Source organism: Caretta caretta, chromosome 27, assembly GCF_965140235.1.
Source record: "Caretta caretta isolate rCarCar2 chromosome 27, rCarCar1.hap1, whole genome shotgun sequence".
NCBI lineage: Eukaryota > Metazoa > Chordata > Testudines > Cheloniidae > Caretta > Caretta caretta.
The window spans coordinates 11,658,744-11,670,743 of record NC_134232.1 but is presented as its reverse complement, the minus strand read 5'-3'; the positions used below and the strand labels follow the sequence as shown (position 1 = coordinate 11,670,743).

Here is a 12,000-nt window from a genome sequence, read left to right as displayed (position 1 = left end):
GCAGCAATCAGCGGCACCGCCATCCCCCCGCTCTGTCCCCCCAGGGACCAAGAGGGCAAATCTAGGAATCAAGCAGGGGATCCCTTCCAAGGCAGGGGGCTGGATACTCCTGCTCTCCCCACCGTACGGTTTCAGACACCGCCACGCTCCATGGGCAGAACTCATTGGGCCCCAACCGAACTAATATTCCCCTGAAACTCGGGGGTTATTCTGCAAGAATTGTGTCGGGCGAAGAGTCCAGATCACCTGCCCCAGCTGGTTGCTTTAATCACCACTTGCTGCAGCGTATGCGTCCTGCTAGGGAACATCAGGGCGGGCCACGTCCCCCGGACCGTTTCAAGGGAGCCCATCGGCTGCGCCTGTCTAGCCTGCTGTTCAGCGGTGAAGGGGTTAAACTGTGTGCCGAAGGTGCAGTTCTCAGCCTGAACCCGGGGGGCTCCAGCAGCTGGGTGGGCTGTAGGGGGCTGGGATGCTCCCCGGATCCCTACCTCTCCATACAGCTGAGTTACAAGCAGAGTCAAAGCCCTACCACAACTCCCCGTTCTGGGGACAGGAGCACAGGATTCTGGGACGCATCCCTGGGGGCGAGCTGCACAGCTATGGGAGAGGGTCCAGAACCCTGAATGAGGAAGCTGATGGGGGCAGCCCCAAGGCTGCACTTCCTACACCAGGCTCCCCAGCTGGGCTATGCGACACTCCCCAGTTATGGAAACGCAGCCTCCCCCGGGCTCCCGCACACCCAGCTCTGCAGCAGCCTTCTTGATACCAATCGCAAGAGCAAGCCAGCCCCCGTCTCTGGGATCGCCCCACATACCAGGCGTTTGGCCGTGGTACATCTGGGGAGGTAAGCAAAGGCCCCCATCCACATCCGTGCTGCCGCAGGTGCCAGGCCAACAAGCAGTACCCCAGCCAGGTGCTGCTCTGCTCAGAGAGGAGCAAACACAAAGCAATTCCAGGCCGTAGCGGGTCAGGGAGTCAAACAGCCGCGCTGGAGACAGTCGTGTGGTTATTCTCTCTGACACGGGTAGGCAATGCCAGGCTTCAGGGAGGCATCTGCCGGCGGCAGTGAACAGGAAGGAATTCCCCCCTACTTGGCATTACACAGTACGGGATACTGCAAAAGCAACATGCATTGGCCTCTCTTGGAGGAAAGATACCAGACCCGATGGGCCAACGCCCCAGTCAGGTAGGAGGCAAATCCTCTGGTTCAATGGTCCTGAGGCAACCGACTGTGTATCTGGCATGGGCTCCACCGTAGCAACTTCAGCAGCTAAGGAATTTATTTCACTCCATTCTATGGCAAAACCCGCAGAGCATCTGGGCACAGGCGCCGGGCAGGGGTGGGTTTGCAGGGCTGGGGGGTGCTCAGAGCCGTCGGTTTCTCGTTAAGACGGTAGCGTTTAGTGGTGGAGAGCTGCGGTGGGGGGCTTCTCCTTCAGCTGTGGCCCCATTCACTGGCCAGACACCACGGTTCTCGCCAGGCCTGGAGCGGATTCATTCGCCTCCATTTGCCCTTCCTCTCCACAACCAAAGAACAAACAGTACGGGGAAATCTAAGCCAGCTTTCCTTCCCTGGACCGTCAGGGGCCATCTTCTCTGCCACCAGCTGGCTGTAGCCAGAGAAGAGCATCCTGCCGGTGGGAGCCCCAGGGAGGAGGCGTGTCTGCCTACAGCCAAGGCCAGGCTCATCCAGTGCCCACCTTGGCCAGAGGGAGGTCACCATGATGCAAGGCCGCTGCATGTATTTAAACCGGGGGCAATGCTGGCGAGCGTCCATGGAGGGCAGTGCGGGGTGGGTGACTGAACCATGGGAGAGAAGGGGGAACCAGCCACTCTGGAGTGATGGTGCCTGGGACAGAGAGGGATGGAATTTCAAGGGTTTTGTTTTAAGAGGGGTGGAAGGGCAAAGAAACTGGGGGAAAATGGGGCACCTGTCCTCAGTGGAAATATGCAGAATTCAAAGCACATGGCAGAGATGCAAGCCAAGGCAATGGACAGTCTGAGCAAGAGAGTCAGGACGCTCCATGGGTCAGAGGGAAGGCAGCACTGTGGACCGTTCACACCGGATCCAGAGACCGCAATGAGCTGAGTGCGTCGGATTGCAGAGACTCAGAGATTTCCAGGAGGGATCACGGTCAGGTAGTCAGACCCCGGCCCAGCACAGGCTTGGGGGAGGGAGGGAACCAGTGACTTCTTAAGCAGGGAGAATTTGAAGGGAGGTCACTACCATATAACAGCTGGGAGGGAGCCAGGGAAATTGGCTTCTTTGGGTTGTTTCCCCTTTGGGGACCCCGGGACCCCATAGGGATCAACATCCAGGCTGTCCTGGGGACCCAAAACAGCTGCCCTCCCCCCACTCCTCCCAACCCCCCCTCAAATAACGCTATCACTGAACTCAGCAGAGGGAGGGGTCCTCCTCCCAGAGGACCAGCCCCTGCCAAATGGACACGCCCCCCCAGGCTGACGGAGCCAGGGAGGAGAGGCAGGCCGTGCTACCTTGACATCGGAATGGACCGCCGACTCTGGGGGGTAGACGATGAAATGTCGGAGGGTGAAGCCGAACCCCCCCTGCGAGCTCTTCCGCAGCAGCACCGTCTTCGGCCCCACCCAGGGGAAGGGCTCCTCCAGGGGGGCGTTGTCATTCGGAGAGGTCCCATCTCTCCGGCCCAGCGTCGGCTGTCGGGGGGCAAGAAGAAAGGGGTTAAGGCAGATCTCCACTTGGATTATTGTGTACTTCCCTCCTAGCCCTCCCTGCCAGCCCCAGCGAAAGGAAGGACAGGCTGGTGGTTACGGCTCTGGGCTGGTACTCAGGTCACCAGCCTGCTGGGTGATCTGGGTTAATTCATTTCACCTCTATCTGCAGCGCCTGACACTGCGGGGCCCCGATCGCAGCTGGGCCTCTGGGGGCTACGGAAGGCAAAGGCTCATTCATTACTGTGATGCATGTTGGCGTTAAGGTAACACCAATCCAAGATCAGGGCCTCGTTGTGCCAGGCACTACACAGGCCGAGAGCAAAACGACTGTCCCTGTCCCAGGAAACCCATCTACATTTTCTACCCTGAACTGCTCCTGGGCACAGTTAAAAAGTTTCCATGTCCCAATAGAAATTCCTATCTGTAAATTTGTTCATTCCCCTTCCCACACAGGAATAGCTACACCGGCAGAAGGACCTTGATCAACAAAGGGATCTACCGTAGGCAGGGGTCTACCATGGTAACGAGACCGGTATCTCTGAAGTGACCCAACTGGCGTGTACACACGTTCCCAGCTGGCAGGAGCTGCATTGGAGAAGGCTCTTGCACCTGCTGCCAGGAGCTTGTGTGAAGCTGGAAGGAGATGAGGCCAGCGAGCGGAGATTGAGGGAGCGGGGGGAGAGAGCGAGACTAGTGCTGCGTGGCTGGCTGGACCGAGTGTCAAACAAGGCAGGGGCTTTTGAACTGGATCCCGGAGCGAATGGGGAACCGCCAGGGCAGCCTGAGGAGGGGGATGCGGCTGGGGAAGGCCAAAGGCAGCAGGCTGGAGCCCGGGAAGGCCGCAGGGTTGGGAACTGCCAGGGCAGGGGCAGCATGAAAAAAAAAGCCCCTTCCAATTACATCCCTGGTGATAACTGGAGCGTGGGTGGAGCAGGGACGAGGCCTCTCTGGGAGGCACTTGGCTGGAGGGCGTGAAAAGAGGGGGCAGGGGGCGGGCATCACTGTGGGCACTGGCATGCAACACTTTCTGCAGCAGATCTCACTTCCCAGGGCCTGGGGCTCAGCAGTCCCCAGCTCCTCCTTCCCTTCCTGCAGGCCAACAGCCACCTCCTTCTGTCCTCTGCAGCCACCTCCTCGGGCCACCTCCCCAATAAAGCCACGGGGCAGGGGCCTCCCCTGCAGGCGCTACACAGTGCTATCGCCTGACGGCAGCGGGCAGATTCTGAACGACGCCCAGATTGGACAATCAGCGGCTCCCAGCTGGTGGCTGCCGGATTTTCAGCTGGGTCACCGGACACGCAGGGAGACGCTCTATCGGTTGGACATCTGAGCCACTGAGAAGGCAGAGCGCAGCCTGGCTGCCTGTGGCAGACCGAACACCAAGTCTCATGGCACCGTCTTCCCGGCAGGGTGTGGGACACAGACATGCCGCAGCCCAGCTGGAGCTGCCCTGTTCAATCAGCCAACCAAAGGAATGCGGAGTGTGTGTAATCTGCAGGCCCTGGGGCTCCCTGCCAGCTGCCCCGCCTTCCTGCTCCCCAAGCTTTGCAACACGACACGCTGTACTTTAGAGACATGCTTCACCTTTGGGCCCCAGCTTGGACCCAGGCTCTTTTGGTTCTATGGTGCCTCGCCGCACGTCACGTGGCTGGCTCATCAAGATTACAGGGCATACCCGTCCCTGCGGCATTTGTGGCCGTTGGCCAATGGATCCCTCCTACGGGGGAGGCCTCTTCCCAACCCTCCCGTCCCCACAAAGCTGTTCCAATGACAGGCCCAATCCTGCAACCCATTCACGGGACCTGACTGGGAGCTCTGCAGGACTGGAATAAACCAGAACACTCCAAGCCCATTTCCAACTGCGGACAATATGACGGGCCACTGAAATCTCCCACCTGCATGCGCCAACGGGCACAGAGGCCCAACAGCTGCTTCAGGGCCTTGTAAGTGTCCTGGGGCTGCCAGAAAATGTCAATTCATAACTCCTCCAGCAACTCAAAACCACGGACTCAACAGAGACTCTGGTTTTCTGGCTCATCATACCAGGTAACACACCCGGCTGCCTGCTAACACATAATTGACCACTCCATTTTAAGGGGTCTCCTACAGCATGTGCGTGAACCCCACATACTTAAATCTGTCCTACCTTACATTTAGCTTGGATGCTCTGGTTATCTTCTCCAGACCCGAGGAAGAGCTCCGTGTCCCTCAAAAGCCTGTCCCTTCCCCCAGCAGAAGTTGGTCCAATAAAATATATTAGCTCCCCGCCCTTGCCTCTTACAATGAATAATAAACCCTGACTCTTTCTAAGTGCTTTTCATCAGTAGATCTCAAAGCACTTCACAAAGGAGATCAGTAGCATTTACCCCATTTCACAGGTAGGGAAACCGAGGCACAGAGAAAGTGGGGACAACAGCACTGCCCTGCCACCCTGGGGGGTCATGAAGATAAATCCATTACAGGTGGTGATGTGCTCTGAGCTCTAGCAAGGAGAACCGGGTGATGTGATTGTTCTGGTTATGAAATATGTATTGGCAGGGTTTGTGAGACAGATAAACGTGGCAATAATTCCACTCCTGCCTCGTTCCCCTTTTCCATCTGCGAGATGATTTTATTGCTCTTCCCCCAGCCCCTAAGAGAGACACGCACAAAATAAAGAGATGGGATAAAATTATCATAAAGCTCCCTAAGTGATTTAGGAGCCTCCCTCCCATTGACTTTCAATGGGAAAGCTTGGGGCTTGTCTGCACAGGGAAATCGACCAGCAAAGCTATTGTGGAATAACATCCTACATGGATGCACTTATTCTAGAATAGCTGTAGTGTTTTCAGTTCACGCCCTACCTGATTCAGAATCACTTTCCTGCACAGACAAGTCTCAGGCTCCTAAATCCCTTTGGAAAATGAGACTTCGGCTGCTTAGTCAATTGGGTGCTTTTTAAAAGTTTCCTCCTGGGGCCCAAGTCCGCGGTGCCCTGCACACTGGGCCCATTCTCCACTGGCCTGTGGGGCCTAGTGGATTGAGCACTGGACTAGGACTCAGAAGAGTTAGACTGGCTATAGTCCTGGCTATGTCACGACAACGCCCTATGCCTCAGTGTCCCCATCTGTAAAACAGGGATAAGGATTCTGCCCTCCTTCGTACAGTGTTATGTAAGAGCTAGGCAGTATTGTTTTTGTTGTTAAACCTGTGCAAAGGGAGTGCAAATTTGCCCTGGTGCGAACGGCTGCACAAGCAGGAGGCCGGCGGGGACTCGGGTCTGTTAGACCCGGCTGACAGGCTTAAGCCATGTCGCAGGATATGTCCGAATGTAGCAGCAAAATGGGATCGATGCCTGTCAAGGTTCCTTCCCCACTCTGAACTCTAGGGTACAGATGTGGGGACCTGCATGAAAGACCCCCTAAGCTTATTCTTACCAGCTTAGGTTAAAAACTTCCGCAAGGTACAAACTTTGCCTTGTCCTTGAACCGTATGCTGCCACCACCAAGCGTGTTAAACAAAGAACAGGGAAAGAGACCACTTGGAGACGTCTTTCCCCAAAATATCCCCCCAAGCCCTACACCCCCTTTCCTGGGGAAGGCTTGATAAGAATCCTCACCAATTGGTACAGGTGAACACAGACCCAAACCCTTGGATCTTAAGAACAATGAAAAATCAATCAGGTTCTTAAAAGAAGCATTTTAATTAAAGAAAAGGTAAAAGAATCACCTCTGTAAAATCAGGATGGTAAATGCCTTACAGGGTAATCAGATTCATAGAGAATCCCTCTAGGCAAAACCTTAAGTTACAAAAAGACACAAAAACAGGAATATACATTCCCTCCAGCACAGCTTATTTTACCAGCCATTAAACAAAAGAAAATCTAATGCATTTTCTAGCTAGATTACTTACTAATTTAACAGGAGTTGGAAGGCTTGCATTTCTGATCTGTTCCCGGCAAAAGCATCACACAGACAGACAGACCGACCCTTTGTTCCCCCCCACTCCAGATTTGAAAGTATCTTGTCCCCTCTTTGGTCATTTTGGGTCAGGTGCCAGCAAGGTTACTTTAGCTTCTTAACCCTTTACAGGTGAAAGGGTTTTGCCTCTGGCCAGGAGGGATTTTATAGCACTATATACAGAAAGGTGGTTACCCTTCCCTTTATATTTATGTCAGTGCCGAACAGCAGAAGGAGTGAAACATTCTGGGGGCATGGAGGAGGAAAACCGACAGGAGGAAAAGGGGAAGATTTGTAATGACTGGAACAGAGGTCGGCAGCTGGGAGGGAGTGGACTGGAAGGAGATAAGAATCATGGTTCTAGAGGAAGGCTGGCCTGGTGGATACAGCTAGGACTCAGGATATCTGGGTTCAGCTCTGGTGCCTGGATCAGACTCCCTTTATCACCTCAGACAATTCATTTCACCGCTCTGTGCCTCAGTTTCCCAACCTGTAAATGGGGGGAAGGGTGATCACACAGCTTCCTTGCCGGGGAGAGGCGAGCCTGAATAAACAGGATGTTTTAAAGGAAAAGGAGAGCCCCAGCCAAGAGGCTGAACAGAAGAGCACAGTATTATCATATACCAGGACTTGGCAATTCCATAGCCAGAGGGACATCTCGGGCTGCAGAGGCCTGCACTCCCAGCCCTGCTCTCAATGCTGAGGGAATTGCATGTCGCCTCCTTGGCTTGAAGCTGTTTAATCTGGGACATTTGCAGGGACAAACCCGGACCAGAACCCTGTGCCCAAGAGAATGGATCTGAGCTATTCTCATGCCTTCACCCAGGCTTTGCCTGCACGGAGGATTCGTTGTCTTCCGGTCAGCGTGAACCCAAGCGCAGACAGGCAAAGCCACACAACTGAGCCTGGCTCCAAGCAGGAAGAAGCTGCACTGGGTGCAAATTGTGACTTAGTGTCTGGCTTTATTGTGCGCCGTCTGCCTCAGCACGGCTCCCCTGCCGGCTGGACTGCCCAGTTCAGACAAGGCCGCCACGTCCCCTAAGGCTGTCGCTCTGAGACAGAGAGCCCCATTAGGCGGGGGATGCAGATTTTAATCGCGCTGAGCCAGCCTGCCTCCTGCCCCCCACAGGACTCCCAGTCCCGACAGAGATCCAAGCAATCTATCCAGGGCATAAAGGGCTTTCCACGGTCTCCCTTTCCGGAAGAGCGCTTCACGCTTATCAGCCATTTGCAACACAGAGCCTTCCTTTGGCTCAGGCTGGCTCGTGAGATTAAGCCCCTGACAACTCTCTGAATAGCCCCCCGTGCCAGCCACCCGGCACCCTCCAAGCCCGCACTGGGCCAGCGCAGCGAGCCGAGATGGGCCAGGGCAAGCCAAGCCATGTGACAAACAGCTGGATACCGACCGTTCCTTCTTGCATAGAGCCTGGTGGGGTTGATTGTGCCAAGAGCCAGAGGGGGGCCTGGGGTGCGGCACAAAGGGACGGGGGACACTCGACCACACACAGCAGGGCACATCACGCAGGCCTAACCCAGCTGCGCTGAGGGGTTGTAACACCCAGAGTCAGCGCTCAAAAGGGAAAAACAGCCCCGGAGCGGCAGCAAACCCAGATTCCTCCTGGACTTGCTCTTGTCACAACAGCAACAAAAATGCAGGAAGTGGGAGACAGGAGGGGTTATCGGAGGGCAGCGCTGCTGGGGTGAGCATCCAGGGCGCCCTCTCAGTTCCAGAGGGCAGGGAGCGTTTGACTGGTGTGAAACAGACAGACAGTGACCATGGAAAGAAAAGGAGGAAGGCCAGGAAGGGAAACGCGGAAAGGGAAAAAAAGAACTAGAGATTAAAGGAGAAGGATGTGGGGAGGCAGCAGCAGGTTGCTGAAGTGGCTCCTGATCAAGCCCACCTCTAGAGACCCTTCCCGCCTGAAAATCCCTCCCAGGCATCCTTCTGCTCTGGCGTGTTCAACCAGTCGGAAAAAGCCGAACATCTGATCAGGCCGCATCTGTGCGCTCCCGCTGCTGCATAAGCCAAGCCAAATCTGCCCCCCAGGACACCCCTGAAACAAAGCATTGTCAGACAGGGCCCGAAGGGACTCCCATCTCACCCCCGCGGGCCCCCAGAACACACGGCTGCTCTGCCAATGGTAACCCGGGGGGGAAATGCAAATACTCCGATCTGGCAGGCGCAGGTGGCGCCCTAGAGAAAATGGGCCTGGCACTGCCAGGAGGGCAGAAGCCTATTGAATAAAGTGACTGCGTGCGAGCACCTGGCACTGCCCGAGTCTCCCCAAGGCAGAGAGGCCAGAGGCGGAAGAAAGAGACGCTGAGTCGGCCCCTATTCCCAGCGCTCTCCTCCCTTCAGCGTGCCCGGGGAGCCAATCCCAGCAACCGGAGGCTCTCCGGGGAAGGGAGTGTCCCGCCCATGGGGCCTCGACCTCGAGCTGTGTCTCTATGTCCTACAGGGCTACAAATGCCCAGGAGGTTCCTCGGCGGGGCGGGGCGGGCAGGGAAGTCTGCACAGTAGCTAAAGCACAACAGCCGACCTCAGGAGATCTCAGCTGCGGTTTTCAAATTGCCCAAGGGGTTTGTCTGCCCAGTCCTCGCTCAAATGACTGGGAATTGAGCATCCAAATCCCCGAGATGGCTTTAACAATCTCAGCCTTCAGTTCCATTCCCAGCTCCGTGCCTCAGTTTCCCCATCTGTAACACGGGAAGAGGCATCGATACTCCATCACAGGGAGACGGGGTGGTGAGGCTTGATTCACTAGCGGGTGGGAACCTCTCTGGGATCCTCCAGCGGACAATGTCAGAGGCACACAAGTACGATTCATTCCCACCCCATTGCTCTTAACTCTACTAACTCCAACTGCCGATGGTTCCGGCTCCCAGGGGATGCCCAGCTGCTTGGAGCTTCGCTCCACAAACCAACACTGCAGGAGCCTCAGGACCCCATTTCGGGGACCCCGGGTAATTACAGCCAGTGCAGAGGTAGGCTCTGCTTTACCTACATAGACACCTCAGGCTGCCAGCAGCCCCAGCCCGGCCGTGCGTCGCCACCACATACAAAGAGGCCTGGGCCCAACGGCCGGAGGCAGAAGACGGAGCGGGCGGAGGATCGGGGGGTCCTTTCTGAGCCCTTCTTCCTCCCCCACTTGGGGCTTCGTTAATATTCCCAGAGCTCCGGCCTGAGCGGCAGCTGAATAAGATCGCCCCTCGAGGAGGAAGGGCATGGGAGAGTGAACCGGCAATGGGCTGAGGGTGTTAAAATTCAGAGGCTGTCCTCCCTCGGCCTCGTTACTTGATGTGGGAAAGAAAGAGCGAGTGGTGGGAGATGGGGGGGCGCACGCAAAGGGGAGGGGGTACAAAACGCCTTTGTCTCTCCCCATCCTGCTGGACAATACAGTCATGCTGTAGAAAGGCTTGTCCTGTCCTGCATGCGGGAACACGCTGCCCCAGCTCCTAAGTGCCTGGCCTCCTACCCAGGAACGGTTCCCCTGCCTTGGGCCCGGGGCCAGCTTTGCACATGCCACGGCCGTGGCGTCCTGCCCCGGCGCTGGCCAGAGGGGTGCTCAAGCTCTCTGGGGGTCGTGGTTTGCAGCCTGGGAAGATCTTCTCCTGCCACGACCAATCCAGAGGAACCATGGCAGGGTGGCCTCAGGCCTGGCCCAGTGATCTGTTCTGGGCTCCGAGCCTGTCCTGCTTGAGAAGCTGCCTGCTTCCAGCGACTGGCCGCTCTGACAAACCCGCCGGTCTGAAACAGGAGCGATCGCGGGTGCCCAGCCCATCGCTCAATGCTCCCCAAGCTGGCGTTATCACAGGCAACAGTGAACCCACTTCCCTCCCTCCTGCCTGCCGTTAACAATAATGATCCCTCGCTCTCACGCAGCGCTGTTCTCCAGAAGATCTCCGAGCTCTTGCCAAAAGGAGGGTGGGATCATCCTCCCTATTTTACAGATGGGGAAACCGAAGCACGGAGAAGGGCAGGAACTTGCCCCGAGGGCCCCCAGCAAACCAGCGGCAGACCGGGGATAGACCCAAGTCTCCCGAGTCCCTGTCCAGCACCCTAACCATTAGGTCACACTGCCACAGATCCTGCAGACAAGCCAAGACAGGAAGCAGTACCAAAGCGTCCCAATCTCTATCCTCCAAAGCCAAGCACCTCCAGGCCGCTCCCGCCCAACTCTGAAGGGCAAAAATAAAGATGCCCAGCGTGACACATTCGCCTGTGTCTTTCCCGAGCGACGAAGAGAGGCTGCCTGTTGGCAATGAAAACCTGCCACGGGTTATCTCGGCCCCCCACCCAGAAACCGCGGGGAGACGGGGGCCCCATGCCAGGCTTTGGGGTCTAGTATTATTATTAGTTATTTGTTGTGTGGCAGCGGCTAGGAGGCCTAGTCCTGAAACAGGTCCCCGCGGTGCTAGGTGCTGTACAAACAAGGAACAAACTGCCCCTGCTCCCAAGAGTTCAGAGCCTAGATCCAGAGCAGAAGAGAGAGCTCGCCGCAAGGCGTCCCGCTGCCTTCACTCCAGCAGAACCTGGCCCACGGTACAAGGAATTCCCTGCAGCCCGTTGGGAAGCCCTGCCCCCTACGTGCTGTTATGCAATGACCCACTCCGATTCCAACCAAGCTGCCATCTTGGTTTCAGGACACCCTGGTCGTTCCGGGACTGGGCATCCCAGCAGACCTGGAATAAACCAAATCTCTCTGGTTTTCGGGTCAGATGCTTACGAAAGGCCCGAAAGCCTGAGATCGGCCACTCGACAGCTCTCCTGGGATCCAAGCAAGAGTCCAGGAGCAACTGGGCTGCGCTGGGTTTGAGACACTGCAGGAGGCTAAACAAAGGAAGCCCTGATTCCCCAACGGTGAAAAGCGCCAGGGGAGCAAATGCAATTGCGCTAATGGCCATGAAAGGCCTAATCCCCCCGACGTAGCCTTCTCCAGCCATCCTCCAGCTGCAGCCTCCGGCGCTCCTGGCAAGAGCTACTGATTGGATCTGGGCAGAGCCCCCAGGACAGGCTTTGACTGCTGGGTCCCCAGGGGAGATTTTAACATGGCAGCGGCGCCCCCAGGCGATTGCTAGCCAGCTGTCCCGCCCCACTCAGGAGCCTAGAAGGGGTCTGATTCTCTGCTGCCTTGTGTGCTGAGCTGGGAAAATGCCTCCCATCCAGGGAGTGTTTTGTACCCACATTGCAAAGGCGCAAGGACAAGCAGAGGAGAATTTGGCTGCAGGGGATCCAGACCCAGCTTGCTCTCTGCCACAGCCCTGCTCAACAGAGAGAGAAGCCATGGAACCAGCCCCAGGCCACTCATCTGCCAGCCCCTGTAACTACCTCTCAGCGTGAGGCTCCAGGCAAAGCAGGGGAGCCCGG

General features: G+C 56.6%; 1 protein-coding gene across 5 annotated transcripts in view; it reads right to left on the bottom strand.

The window, feature by feature from the left end:
* Window positions 1–12,000, bottom strand: part of ARHGAP23 (Rho GTPase activating protein 23) — a 132,743-nt gene that overhangs the window by 62,332 nt on the left and 58,411 nt on the right. For all 5 annotated transcript variants that reach the window (XM_075123678.1, XM_075123677.1, XM_075123675.1 and 2 more), the window contains exon 2: window positions 2,497–2,676. In XM_075123678.1, the coding sequence (XP_074979779.1) occupies window positions 2,497–2,676 (180 nt within the window). The remainder of the gene's footprint in view (window positions 1–2,496; window positions 2,677–12,000) is intronic.